This window comes from Thalassophryne amazonica, chromosome 23 (genome assembly GCF_902500255.1).
Source record: "Thalassophryne amazonica chromosome 23, fThaAma1.1, whole genome shotgun sequence".
Taxonomy (NCBI): domain Eukaryota; kingdom Metazoa; phylum Chordata; class Actinopteri; order Batrachoidiformes; family Batrachoididae; genus Thalassophryne; species Thalassophryne amazonica.
In genome coordinates this window covers 6,907,488-6,922,219 of record NC_047125.1, presented here as the reverse complement: position 1 = coordinate 6,922,219, position 14,732 = coordinate 6,907,488, and the positions used below count along the sequence as shown (strand labels likewise).

General features: G+C 46.8%; 1 protein-coding gene across 2 annotated transcripts in view; it reads right to left on the bottom strand.

Annotated features, from left to right (window-relative positions):
- Window positions 1-14,732, bottom strand: part of LOC117504737 (SH3 domain and tetratricopeptide repeat-containing protein 1) — a 64,575-nt gene that overhangs the window by 48,782 nt on the left and 1,061 nt on the right. For both annotated transcript variants that reach the window (XM_034164234.1, XM_034164233.1), the window contains exons 2-3: window positions 12,708-12,779; window positions 4,063-4,193 (exon numbers count right to left, since the gene is read on the bottom strand). In XM_034164234.1, the coding sequence (XP_034020125.1) occupies window positions 4,063-4,193; window positions 12,708-12,779 (203 nt within the window). The remainder of the gene's footprint in view (window positions 1-4,062; window positions 4,194-12,707; window positions 12,780-14,732) is intronic.

Below are 14,732 nucleotides of genomic sequence, written 5' to 3'. Positions count from 1 at the left end.
GATTATTCAAAACCTTATAAGTAAGAAGAAGAATTTTAAATTCTATTCTAGAATTAACAGGAAGCCAATGAAGAGAAGCCAATACGGGTGAAATATGCTCTCTCCTTCTAGTCCCTGTCAGTACTCTAGCTGCAGCATTTTGAATTAACTGAAGGCTTTTCAGGGAATTTTTAGGACAACCTGATAATAATGAATTACAATAGTCCAGCCTAGAGGAAATAAATGCATAAATTATTTTTTCAGCATCACTATGAGACAAGACCTTTCTAATTTTAGAGATATTGCGCAAATGCAAAAAAGCAGTCCTACATATTTGTTTAATATGCGCATTGAATGACATATCCTGATCAAAAATGACTCCAAGATTTCTCACAGTATTACTAGAGGTCAGGGTAATGCCATCCAGAGTAAGGATCTGGTTAGACACCATGTTTCTAAGATTTCTGGGGCCAAGTACAATAACTTCAGTTTTATCTGAGTTTAAAACCAGGAAATCAGAGGTCATCCATGTCTTTATGTCTGTAAGACAATCCTGCAGTTTAGCTAAATGGTGTGTGTCCTCTGGCTTCATGGATAGATAAAGCTGGGTATCATCTGCGTAACAATGAAAATTTAAGCAATGCTGTCTAATAATACTGCCTAAGGGAAGCATGTATAAAGTGAATAAAATTGGTCCTAGCACAGAACCTTGTGGAACTCGATAATTAACCTTAGTCTGTGAAGACGATTCCCCATTTACATGAACAAATTGTAATCTATTAGATAAATATGATTCAAACCACTGCAGCACAGTACCTTTAATACCTATAGCATGCTCTAATCTCTGTAATACAATTTTATGGTCAACAGTATCAAAAGCAGCACTGAGGTCTAACAGAACAAGTACAAGATGAGTCCACTGTCTGAGGCCATAAGAAGATCATTTGTAACCTTCACTAATGCTGTTTCTGTACTATGATGAATTCTAAACCCTGACTGAAACTCTTCAAATAGACCATTCCTCTGCAGATGATCAGTTAGTTGTTTTACAACTACCCTTTCAAGAATTTTTGAGAGAAAAGGAAGGTTGGCGATTGGCCTATAATTAGCTAAGATAGCTGGGTCAAGTGATGGCTTTTTAAGTAATGGTTTAATTACTGCCACCTTAAAAGCCTGTGGTACATAGCCAACTAATAAAGATAGATTGATCATATTTAAGACCGAAGCATTAATTAATGGAAGGGCTTCCTTGAGCAGCCTGGTAGGAATGGGGTCTAACAGACATGTTGATGGTTTGGAGGAAGTAACTAATGAAAATAACTCAGACAGAACAATTGGAGAGAAAGAGTCTAACCAAATACCGGCATCAGTGAAAGCAGCCAAAGAGAACGATATGTCTTTGGGATGGTTATGAGTAGTTTTTTCTCTAATAGTTAAAATTTTATTAGCAAAGAAAGTCATGAAGTCATTACTAGTTAAAGTTAAAGGAATACTCGGCTCAATAGAGCTCTGACTCTTTGTCAGCCTGGCTACAGTGCTGAAAAGAAACCTGGGGTTGTTCTTATTTTCTTCAATTAGTGATGAATAGTAAGATGTCCTAGCTTTACGGAGGGCTTTTTTATAGAGCAACAGACTCTTTTTCCAGGCTAAGTGAAGATCTTCTAAATTAGTGAGACGCCATTTCCTCTCCAACTTACGGGTTATCTGCTTTAAGCTGCGAGTTTGTGAGTTATACCACGGAGTCAGGCACTTCTGATTTAAAGCTCTCTTTTTCAGAGGAGCTACAGCATCCAAAGTTGTCCTCAAAGAGGATATAAAACTATTGACGAGATAATCTATCTCACTCACAGAGTTTAGGTAGCTACTCTGCCCTGTGTTGGTATATGGCACTGGAGAACATAAAGAAGGAATCATATCCTTAAACCTAGTTACAGCACTTTCTGAAAGACTTCTACTGTAATGAAACTTATTCCCCACTGCTGGGTAGTCCATCAGAGTAAATGTAAATGTTATTAAGAAATGATCAGACAGAAGGGGGTTTTCAGGGAATACTGTTAAGTCTTCAATTTCCATACCATAAGTCAGAACAAGATCTAAGGTATGATTAAAGTGGTGGGTGGACTCATTTACATTTTGAGCAAAGCCAATCGAGTCTAACAATAGATTAAATGCAGTGTTGAGGCTGTCATTCTCAGCATCTGTGTGGATGTTAAAATCGCCCACTATAATTATCTTATCTGAGCTAAGCACTAAGTCAGACAAAAGGTCCGAAAATTCACAGAGAAACTCACAGTAACGACCAGGTGGACGATAGATAACAACAAATAAAACTGTTTTTTGGGACTTCCAATTTGGATGGACAAGACTAAGAGTCAAGCTTTCAAATGAATTAAAGCTCTGTCTGGGTTTTTGATTAATTAATAAGCTGGAGTGGAAGATTGCTGTTAATCCTCCGCCTCGGCCCGTGCTACGAGCGTTCTGACAGTTAGTGTGAGTCAGGGGTGTTGACTCATTTAAACTAACATATTCATCCTGCTGTAACCAGGTTTCTGTAAGGCAGAATAAATCAATATGTTGATCAATTATTATATCATTTACTAACAGGGACTTAGAAGAGAGAGATCTAATGTTTAATAGACCACATTTAACTGTTTTAGTCTGTGGTGCAGTTGAAGGTGCTACATTATTTTTTCTTTTTGAATTTTTATGCTTAAATAGATTTTTGCTGGTTATTGGTGGTCTGGGAGCAGGCACTGTCTCTACGGGGATGGGGTAATGAGGGGATGGCAGGGGGAGAGAAGCTGCAGAGAGGTGTGTAAGACTACAACTCTGCTTCCTGGTCCCAACCCTGGATAGTCACGGTTTGGAGGATTTAAGAAATTGGCCAGATTTCTAGAAATGAGAGCTGCTCCATCCAAAGTGGGATGGATGCCGTCTCTCCTAATAAGACCAGGTTTTCCCCAAAAGCTTTGCCAATTATCTATGAAGCCCACCTCATTTTTTGGACACCACTCAGACAGCCAGCAATTCAAGGAGAACATGCGGCTAAACATGTCACTCCCGGTCCGATTGGGGAGGGGCCCAGAGAAAACTACAGAGTCCGACATTGTTTTTGCAACGTTACACACCGATTCAATGTTAATTTTAGTGACCTCCGATTGGCGTAACCGGGTGTCATTACTGCCGACGTGAATTACAATCTTACCAAATTTACGCTTAGCCTTAGCCAGCAGTTTCAAATTTCCTTCAATGTCGCCTGCTCTGGCCCCCGGAAGACAATTGACTATGGTTGCTGGTGTCGCTAACTTCACAGTTCTCAAAACAGAGTCGCCAATAACCAGAGTTTGTTCCTCGGCAGGTGTGTCGCCGAGTGGGGAAAAACAGTTAGAAATGTGAACGGGTTAGCGGTGTACACGAGGCTTCTGTTTAGAACTACGCTTCCTCCTCACAGTCACCCAGTCGGCCTGCTTTCCCGGCTGCTCGGGATCTGCCGGAGGGGAACTAACGGCGGCTAAGCTACCTTGGTCCGCACTGACTACAGGGGCCTGGCTAGCTGTAGGATTTTCCACGGTGCGGAGCCGAGTCTCCAATTTGCCCAGCCTGGCCTCCAAAGCTACGAATAAGCTACACTTATTACAAGTACCATTACTGTTAAATGAGGCCGAGGAATAACTAAACATTTCACACCCAGAGCAGAAAAGTGCGGGAGAGACAGGAGAAGCCCCCATGCTAAACCGGCTAAGAGCTAGTAGCTGCGCTAAGCTAGTGGATTCCTAAAAACACACAAAGTGAATAATGTGTAAATAATTTAGAGGTGATTCAGCAGAGAGAGAGTGCTTTAGTTAAGGCACGTGAAGATTACACTGTGAAACAAATTGTTATCTAGTTAACTAGATCAATCTAACTGCGCAGATTAAACAGCTAACAGATACAGCAAAACACCACTGTGCTCCGGAACTGGAAGTGATACAATACCACAGTGAGAGCCACTCAAGCCATTCAAGATTTTAATTTAAGTATCTGACTTAAAGAAGCTCATTTGTCAAAAGTGGGATGTATAAATGTGTGTGTGATGGACTGTACCATGAATAAAGCATTGAGCTCAGTGTTATCCCCCTGCAGAATGCACAGTTTCCTTCTGAGCATTTCCTGTATCTTGTCGTCTGCAGGAACATGGACAGGACCCTTGACCACAGCCAGCAGCATGGGCAGAACTGAACACAAACCACACCACAGCTTCAATGCTTCATTATTATAAAACTGCAATAATCACCAAATAAAGAAAAAGCAGGTATTGAGCTTTCAGTTACATTACCATCTACTAGGTCAGGTTTGGTCAGGGAACAGGCGCTAGTTCTGGACAGAGATGCTACTCAATACAGTGCAGAAGCAGATGGTAGCCACTCAGGTAGACAACTGGCCCATCCATACCTTCCGAAAGTACCCATGTATGATGGTACATGAGTCTGCGCTTGGCCTTTTCCAGTTGCTGAGGTCCTCAACACTGAGGTCCCTGTGTGTTGCATCATACCCAAGACAAGCACACCGCTTGGCCAAATGTTGTTGCTGATGTTCCCTCAAAATGCAAGTAGTACTGGCATGCCTCAACTGGGTCTCACGAAGAAACAGTTTAAAACAAAGAAATTCCAAAGGTGACCAAGGAAACTTCTACCAAAGACATCCCGCCACAGCCTTTGGTCACTGGGTAGAGTCCGGGGCCCGTTCATAAGGAGTCCCCTCTGCGAATTCCTTACTTAAAATAAAAACTACAAGCTATGCGTCTTGAGAGTGATACAGGACCAATTTATGTATTTGTCATTAATGAGGAAAAACGTTTGTCCTGTGGCACCTCTTTCTATTCACAGAAACTTCCCCATTTTTGGACAGTGCAATAACTCCAACGTAGGTTCAATCAGTTACTCTGAAAATACTGGGGAAGCCTGCTATATTCATAAATACCATTTTCTGAGCCTATAAGGTGTGATCATCCAGTGGAAAGGAAATGAACTATGACACAATATGAAGTTCTGAAAGTGCTGTCATTAGCCTGTACCATGAAGAAGTGGCAAGCAGGGTATTGTCTTCATTGGCGTGCAAGAGTCTATGGACAAGTTAACTCAAAAATAGGTAGATGGATTTCCTTCGAACTTGTAAATTTTACTTGGACAGATATCTAAGGGTGATTAGATTTAAGAGATTCCTTTAAATACCTCAAGAACCAAGAAGCCTAGATGGATGATCAATGACTTTCTTTTCTGGCATTATTGTTGTGAAAGTGTAGTGACACGGACCCACAACAGGGGACGCAAATGAACGGACAATAGAAGAAGTCAAATATGAACACTTTACTGTTGTGACTGCCACAACTACACACAGCAGATTATAGAACGAATACAGAATCAATCAATCAAGGTGTCGTGTGGGCAGGCTCGACGATAGGAGACGTCCGTCTGGAGAAGAACCGGAACCACACGATTTCCTCCGCCACCAAACCAGGAGAATACTGGAGCCGCCAAGTTCCAAGTCCCCAGGTGGCCACCGTCTCCGCGTGTCGGATCTGGTACTGCTGGCGAAGAGCAAAAACAGTCAGGTGTGGGAGTGTGTACACCCCGTAACAAGTATGGTGGTTATTCCACCTCCACCTCTCATCCACACTTGTGTAGCTACTGTCAATCACTTAACTGGCGGGATGCAGAGCGAAGCAGTCGCAGCATACGCCGGTTCCTCAGGAAAACAGCTGCAACAACGTATTCACTGAAACAACGTTAGTAGTGATAACACTCAGGCTGAGAACGTTACCTCCTTGGTAGAACGATATCTCGGCGACGTGGTGGAGGTGTCGTCCTGCTTTTATTAGGGGTGAGGAGCAGATGATTGGTGACAGCTGTCAGTGCCAATGAGTGACAGCTGTCACCCCAGCCGCTCTTGTGGGGTGGCAGCGCCCTCTTGTGCCTGAAGCCCGCACTTCAGGCAGGGCACCCTCTGGTGGTGGGCCAGCAGTACCTCCTCTTCTGGTGGCCCACACAACAGGACCCTCCCCTCAACGGGCGCCTCCTGACGCCCGACCAGGCTTGTCCGGGTGGCGATGGTAAAAATCGGCCAGGAGGGCCGGGTCCAGGATGAAGCTCCTCTTCACCCAGGAGCATTGTTCGGGTCCATACCCCTCCCAGTCCACCAAATACTGGAAATCCCGGCCCATTCGACGAACATCCAGGAGCCGGTGCACTGTCCAAGCTGGCTTCCCGTCGATGATACGGGCAGGAGGCGGTGCCGGGCCGGGTGTACAGAGGGGTGAGGTGTGATGTGGTTTGAGTCTCAACACGTGAAACACCGGATGGATCCGCAGTGAAGCCGGGAGTTGGAGCCTCACTGCGGCGGGACTGAGGATCTTGAGGATCTTATAGGGCCCAATGTACCGCTCCTTGAGTCCTTGAGTTTGGGGGAATCGACCTGGAGGGGGATGTCCCTCGTAGATAGCCACACCTCCTGCCCGGGCTGATTTTTTTTTTTTCATAATTATTGTATGGCCTTGCCTTGCAATGTGGAGCGCCTTGGGGCAACTGTTTGTTGTGATTTGGCGCTATATAAGAAAAAAGTTGATTGATTGATTGATATGCGGGGGCCGGGGACCGTCGGCGGTCTTCGCCCTCGTCCGGGCCCTCAACAAGGCCGAACGGGCAGTGCGCCACACCCGACGGCATCTCCGCAGGTGGGCCTGGACCGAGGGCACACCGACCTCTCCCTCCACCACAGGAAACAAAGGGGGCTGGTACCCCAGACACACCTCGAATGGGGAGAGGCCGGTGGCAGAGGACACTTGGCTGTTATGCGCATACTCGATCCAGGCCAGGTGTTCACTCCAAGCCGTCGGGTGTGCGGATGTCGTACAGCGCAGGGCCTGCTCCAGCTCTTGGTTAGCCCGTTCTGCCTGTCCGTTGGTCTGTGGGTGATACCCAGACGAGAGGCTCACGGTGGCCCCCAGCTCCCGGCAGAAACTCCTCCAAACCTGCGAGGAAAACTGGGGAACACGATCTGAGACGATGTCTGTTGGTATCCCATGCAGACGTACGACATGGTGGACCAGGAGGTCCGCTGTCTCCTGGGCCGACAGGAGCTTCGGGAGGGCCACGAAGTGGGCCGCCTTGGAGAACCGGTCCACTATCGTGAGGATGGTGGTGTACCCCCGGGACGGCGGGAGGCCCGTGACGAAATCCAGAACGATGTGGGACCAGGGGCGATGAGGCACAGGAAGCGGCTGAAGGAGTCCCTGTGCCTTTTGGTGGTCCGCCTTGCCCCTGGCGCAGGTGGTGCAGGCCTGGATGTATTCCCGGACGTCAGCCTCCAGGGACGCCCACCAGAAGCGCTGCCGGACCACTGCCACGGTCCATTGCACCCCTGGGTGGCAGGAGAGCTTGGAACCGTGACAGAAGTCCAGGACGGCAGCCCTGGCCTCTGGTGGGATGTAAAGTCTGTTCTTTGGCCCTGTTCCGGGGTCCGGGCTCCGTGCCAGGGCCTCCCGGATGGTCTTCTCCACGTCCCAGGTAAGGGTAGCCACGATAGCGGACTCCGGTACGATGGGCTCCGGTGGATCCGACAGCTCGGTTTTGACTTCATTTTCATGCACCCGGGACAAGGCATCCGACCTCTGGTTCTTGGTCCCGGGGCGGTAGGTGATCCGGAAGTCAAAACGGCCGAAGAACAGTGACCAGTGGGCTTGCCTGGGGTTCAGCCGCCTGGTGGCCCTGATATACTCCAGGTTCCGGTGGTCAGTAAAAACCGTGAATGGCACTGACGCTCCCTCCAACAGATGTCTCCACTCCTCAAGAGCCTCTTTCACCACAAGGAGTTCTCGATTGCCCACGTCATAGTTCCGTTCTGCTGGGGTCAACCTGCGGAAAAAATAGGCACACAGGTGAAGAACCTTATCGTTCTCTCCACTCTGGGATAGCACGGCTCCTATCCCTGAGTCAGAGGCGTCCACTTCAACCACAAACTGGCGACTGGGATCGGGCTGCACCAAGACAGGTGCAGTCGAGAAGTGCTGTTTCAACTCCCTGAACGCGGCATCGCACCGATCCGACCAGGTGAAGGGAATCTTTGGTGAGGTCAGGGCTGTCAGGGGGCTAACTACCTGACTATACCCCTTAATGAACCTCCTGTAAAAATTTGCGAAGCCGAGGAACTGTTGCAGCTTCCTACGGCTCGTAGGTTGGGGCCAGTCTGTCATCGCCGCAACCTTGGCCGGATCCGGGGCGACGGAGTTGGAGGAGATGATAAACCCCAGGAAGGACAAAGAGGTGCGGTGAAACTCCCACTTCTCGCCCTTCACAAACAGCCGGTTCTCCAACAACCGCTGCAGGACCTGACGTACATGTCGGACATGAGTCTCAGGGTCCAGAGAAAAAATGAGTATATCGTCCAGATATACGAAGACGAATCGGTGCAGGAAGTCCCGCAAGACATCATTTACCAAAGCTTGGAACGTCGCGGGGGCGTTAGTGAGGCTGAACGGCATGACCAGGTACTCAAAATGACCTAACGGGGTGTTGAATGCTGTCTTCCACTCGTCTCCCTTCCGGACCCGAACCAGGTGATATGCGTTCCTAAGATCCAGCTTTGTGAATATTTTGGCTCCATGCAGGGGGGTGAACACCGAATCTAACAAAGGCAATGGGTATCGGTTGCGAACCGTGATCTCGTTCAGCCCCCGATAATCAATGCATGGACGAAGACCGCCATCTTTCTTGCCCACAAAAAAGAAACCTGCTCCCATCGGGGAGTGGGCGAGCCTCCTCTGTCTATTCGGTGGTCTGAATGTGGCCCTGCTCGTGTCCATAGCTTCGTCAGCAGGGGGAGCTGTAGCCACACGGAGTGTAGAGGCCGTGGAGCGTGGGAAGGGCGGACCTTTTTCGGACCCGGAACGAAGAGGGACGGCGCGTGCCCGGCCACACCCCTCGTCTCATTCCCAATGGCGTTCCTCCAACCAACTGTCTAACCGTATAACGAGGTCGATAAGCCCATCTAATTCCCGCGGTTCGTCCTTAGCCACCAGGTGCTCCTTCAGGACCGACGACAGTCTGTTTACGAAGGCGGCGCGGAGCGCAGCGTTATTCCAGCCGGACCTCGCAGCCGCAATGCGGAAGTCGACTGCATAAGCGGCTGCGCTCCGGCGTCCCTGTCTCATTGACAGCAGCACAGTTGAAGCGGTCTCTCCCCTGTTAGGGTGGTCAAACACGGTTTTGAACTCCCTCACAAACCCAGTGTACGTATGAAGGAGCCGTGAATTTTGCTCCCAAAGCGCCGTAGCCCAAGCGCGTGCCTCTCCTCGAAGCAAATTAATCACATAAGCTACTTTACTAGCATCAGACGCATACATGACGGGACGTTGTGCAAAGACGAGCGAACACTGCATAAGAAAGTCCGCGCACGTCTCCACACAACCTCCGTACAGCTCTGGGGGGCTTATGTATGCTTCAGGGGATGGTGGGAGGGGTCGTTGAACGACCAGTGGAACGTTTATATCCTGCACAGGGTCAGCAGGAGGGGAAGCTGCAGCAGCGCCCTGAGCGCTCACTGCCACCTGTGCGGAGAGAGCCTCCACCCTGCGGTTCAGGAGGATGTTTTGCTCGGTCATCTGATCCAACCGAGCAGTAAAGGCGGTGAGGATGTGCTGCAACTCACCAATCACGCCTCCTGCAGACGCCTGTGCACCCTGCTCTCCCATTGGCTGTTCAACTGCTGGGTGACGCCCCTCGGAGTCCATGACGAGGTGGCCGAGATATCCTGTTGTGAAAGTGTAGTGACACGGACCCACAACACGGGGCGCAAATGAACGGACAATAGAAGAAGTCAAATATGAACACTTTACTGTTGTGAATGCCACAACTACACACAGCAGATTATAGAACGAATACAGAATCAATCAAGGTGTCGTGTGGGCAGGCTCGACGATAGGAGACGTCCGTCTGGAGAAGAACCGGAACCACACAATTTCCTCCGCCACCAAACCAGGAGAATACTGGAGCCGCCAAGTTCCAAGTCCCCAGGTGGCCACTGTCTCCGCGTGTCGGATCTGGTACTGCTGGCGAAGAGCAAAAACAGTCAGGTGTGGGAGTGTGTACACCCTGTAACAAGTATGGAGGTTATTCCACCTCCACCTCTCATCTACACTCGTGTAGCTACTGTCAATCACTTAACTGGCGGGATGCAGAGCGAAGCAGTCGCGGCATACGCCGGTTCCTCAGGAAAACAGCTGCAACAACGTATTCACTGAAACAACGTTAGTAGTGATAACACTCAGGCTGAGAACGTTACCTCCTTGGTAGAACGATATCTCGGCGACGTGGTGGAGGTGTCGTCCTGCTTTTATTAGGGGTGAGGAGCAGATGATTGGTGACAGCTGTCATAGCCGATGAGTGACAGCTGTCACCCCAGCCGCTCTTGTGGGGCGGCAGCGCCCTCTCGTGCCTGAAGCCCGCACTTCAGGCAGGGCGCCCTCTGGTGGTGGGCAAGCAGTACCTCCTCTTCTGGCGGCCCACACAACAATTATGGCATTGTTGTGCTGTGATCTAATCTGTTGCATTTTAATAACTCGCTGTTATCTATTGTCTGGAGCATATATCTTCTGACGTTTTGTCTGCTGGCCATTTTTTCTTCTGATTCAGAAACTCCAAAAGCCCTTTCACACCGGGCCTGCATAGAGTTTTGTTGTGCTGTGTATCTATTACACAGGAATGGCTGCATATGTTGAGAGTTGGGGGGAGCTTTGGCCTGCCCTTCTTCTTCTGTGGTTTTGAAGCTTCACTGCCAGCAAAGTTCAGCAGAGTCCAGCGGAATGAATAACATCTTGCAATGTACTGATAAAAAAACCTAAAGGATTTTTCACCGGACTGGCGTAGGGTAGCGTACAATTGTGGAGGCTTGGTGTACAGTAGCGCAGTGTTATGTAGACTTGCTGCATAGACTGGACACAGTGTTCTATGCCGAATGCCCGCAAAAACAGTGTATTTTTTTTTGCAGGCATTTCGTGCACACTTTTGTGTTCCTCAGCATATTGCCACATATGAGCACATATGCATGAGCTCGGCATAGTCGGTACGCCACATTATGCAACTCTACATTGGACTGGTGTGAAAGGGGTTTTAGTCTCTTTTAAGTCCTCCTTCCTTCTCCTAACAGTTTGTCAACTTTGAAGCAACTCTTTGGATTTGGGGGATTTGTGAATATGGGCCCAGGTCTTACAACCATACAAGAACACTGAATGTACCTCGTCCCAAAAGACTCGGACTTTTGTTCTCCTGTAAAGGTATCGGCAAACACCTCAATCCAGCAACCTCATGACTCCATGAGCTCTTCACATGTGTCTCCTCACCAAGAGTCAGGAATGTCACTGCTGAGATGAATTAATCTCTCTTCAAGTTCATCTTACCAGCACAGATACACTTCAGATGGCTGAGTCCAGGATGCCATTGAAAGACGGGATTCTAGTCTTGATCCAGGACAACTGCAAACCCACACACTCTGATTTTTCACTCATCTGATGGGTTGAAGGTGTTTGTCTGGATGTCAGTTGATGAAATTGTTGTAATTTTCCACAGCACCACAGTTGTTGCCTCACTAGCAAGAATGTACTAATGTTCTGCTCCGTCAGAGTTGATACCGTGTAACTCAGTGAGATTAATAAATTACTTCATAAACAGAAACCCTAAGATTCAAGGTATAAAAGTAAGATTAATAAATGACTTCATAAACAGAAACCCTAAGGTTCAAGGTATAAACCACATTAGACGGTCACATTTTCCAATCAAGTTTCAATGTTTTCTTCTGAATTTGGGTTTGTTCTTCTTTGGCTTTGTTTTTCCAGGTCTACATGATCTGATGGACTGGACTTCTGATGGACTTTGTCCCCATACAATCCAGTCCAGTCCTGAATCTCCTTCTCTTTTAAGACTTCCTTTACCCCTTCCATCCACCTCCATATTTACCTTTCAAATTTTTTCTTCCATGGTTCCATTGATAATTTACCTGGTTAAGGTGTCTTTACAGTCTTCATCCTCTTCATCTAGTCTGCTTACCTCCAAAACAGAAGGCTCCCAGGTCAAGGCCACTCACACCCCGTCCTCCATGTACAGCTGCCGTTGCCTCAGGAATGGCATCCGGTGTAAAAATTGTGCCAAAATATGTTCGATTTGGAGTGTGTCTACTCGAGTATGCAAAATTGTGGGTGTTGAAAATATAAATAGGTGACTTGAGCACACACGATAAGATTGATCAAAAGGAAATTTAGCGGGTTTGATTGCATCTGTATATCACGCGTTTACATTGTTCTTGCTTTGATACGAATAAAAGTCTCCATGCATAACAAGTGGATCACAGTTCTGCTCTTTTATGTCTGAAATAGTTTATGCATAACTATAGATGCAGGTGGTTGACTGAATATCATTTGTGCTTACGGCCATTAACACACACAAAATCTGCTGCCTACATCGTGTTATTACCCGCTATCATGTGTGCAATTATTGTTAGTAAATTACTCGCAAAATGTTCTCCAACCCAGTTACTACTGAATAAGAAACCATCAACAATGCCTAGAAACAGCTGCACTTCCTTAACACAGGTATTCAGATGTCAAAGATATTCATGAGTAGGACATTAAAAAGGGAAAAGTGATACAATTGGACAGAAAGTACTTGATGTCATTCTTGTGATGGATGACGCCGCCTCGTTACCTGTTGGGAAGCTTTCCTCAGGCGTTGACTGAGCTCCCTTCAGACTTCCAGCATCTCTGGACACACCGTGCACTGTCAAGAAAAAAGGACAGGCATTGCTGAAATTAAAGATAGCTTGGTTAAGTAAGTAAGTCCAACACAGGCCCTGAGGCCTATTGGCGCCGTGTTTAGTCCCAGATTCCACAGAGGGAAGCGGATGAGAGTCTAAGATTCCTCATGGATGGGACAACAGTCCACCACAGGTTGCTTCCCCAGCCAAGGCTGGTACCCATTTACAACTGGGTGAACTAGGACAATAAAGTTGAAGTGCCTTGTCCAAGGTAGAATAAAGCAAGAAAAAATAATCAATTTGGTATATTTTCTTTAAAAAAATTAACAAATACAGTAAAAGAGGCTCTGAGAGAGAACAACACCCACTTCCATCATATTTCATCCACACTGGCTCCAAAATATTTGAGTTAAACAGGCCTTGAGTTTGAACTTTCAAGGTTACCAAAGTCAAAGCTTAGGTAACCAATTACAAAGTAATATAGGACTTCATATTAGTGTTTAATGGTAATCAGTAGGTGTAGAGGTCCCCAATACCTTGAAAACCCATATGTGGGTTTGGCTTTTCAAGGTCACCCAAGTTTGGCCTGAATGAGATCAAAATTCTTTGAGTTATGTTGTTCACACACATGGACACCAGACCGAAGACAATACCTCTATACACTACTGTGCATAGGTGTAAAATTACAAATAACAAGCACTTCAGAAGACAGGTTCTTTCTCTGCACAACAGTTGGCCAAATCAAAAACACAGAGGTGTCAAAGTCCAACAGTAATTTCAAGACCTTGTGGTTAGTAAGTAATTCCTAAGGCCTAGTTGTTTGACCTCAATGGTCATTGACACTGATGTCACCTGAGAGTCATCAAGGTCCCACGACACTCATAACTTTAGTGTTTTACTACATCTCTTATACCTAGTTAGTATTATGGCATTACCTTGAACACTATGTGACACTCCTTAACTTACCTCAAAGCATCTGAAGGTTGTTGGTGCAGTGATTGGGCTATAACCACTACAAATGTGACTCAAAGTGTGAATGGTCACAACTCAATAAATGTAAATCAGTCACTGTCAGAGTATGAACACAAAGATGTCTGGCAAGGAGGCCATTTACAAAAACAAAACGACTCGTGAACTTTGCAAAAAGATGGTTTAGCAGGCTAGATTAATTCATCTACCAAACTATACTGGGTATACTCTAGCTGAGTCCAAAATATACCCCGTAGTATAAACTGGACGACGACTGCATGACCGTATGGCATAAAATAACAAACTGCCACGAGCTTTTGGTATCCAATAGCAAAATGCCGTGACTGTACTGCATCCAGTAGGAAACTGTCAAGATGGTATGGTATGAAAGAGCAAACGGCTATGATTGTACAGAATTCGAGAGCAAATTGCTGAGACTGGATAGCATCCAACTGAAAACCGCTGTCCCTGTAAGGCATCCTACAACAAAAGGTCACAACCATACTGTATAAAATAGCAAACAGCTCTGACTGTATGGGATAAAATAGCAAACAGCTCTGACTGTATGGGATAAAATAGCAAACAGCTCTGACTGTATGGGATAAAATAGCAAACAGCTCTGACTGTATGGGATAAAATAGCAAACAGCCATGACTTACTGCATCCAATAGCAAACCGTCAATATGCTGGTATGGTATAAAATAGCAAACCGCCATGATTGTACAGTATTCAAGAGCAAATTGCTGAGACCGAATATCATCCAACTGCAAACCACTGTTCCCATAAGGCATCCAACAACAAACCATCACGACCGTACTGTATAAAATAGCAAACCGCCACAACCATTTGGCATCCAGTAGCAAACTGCCATGACTTACTGCATCCAATAGCAAAATGTCAAGACAGTATGGTATGAAATAGCAAACCGCCATGATTGTACAGTATTTGAGAGCAAGTTGCCAAGGCCGGATAGCATCAATCTGCAAACCGCTGTCACCGTAAGGCAT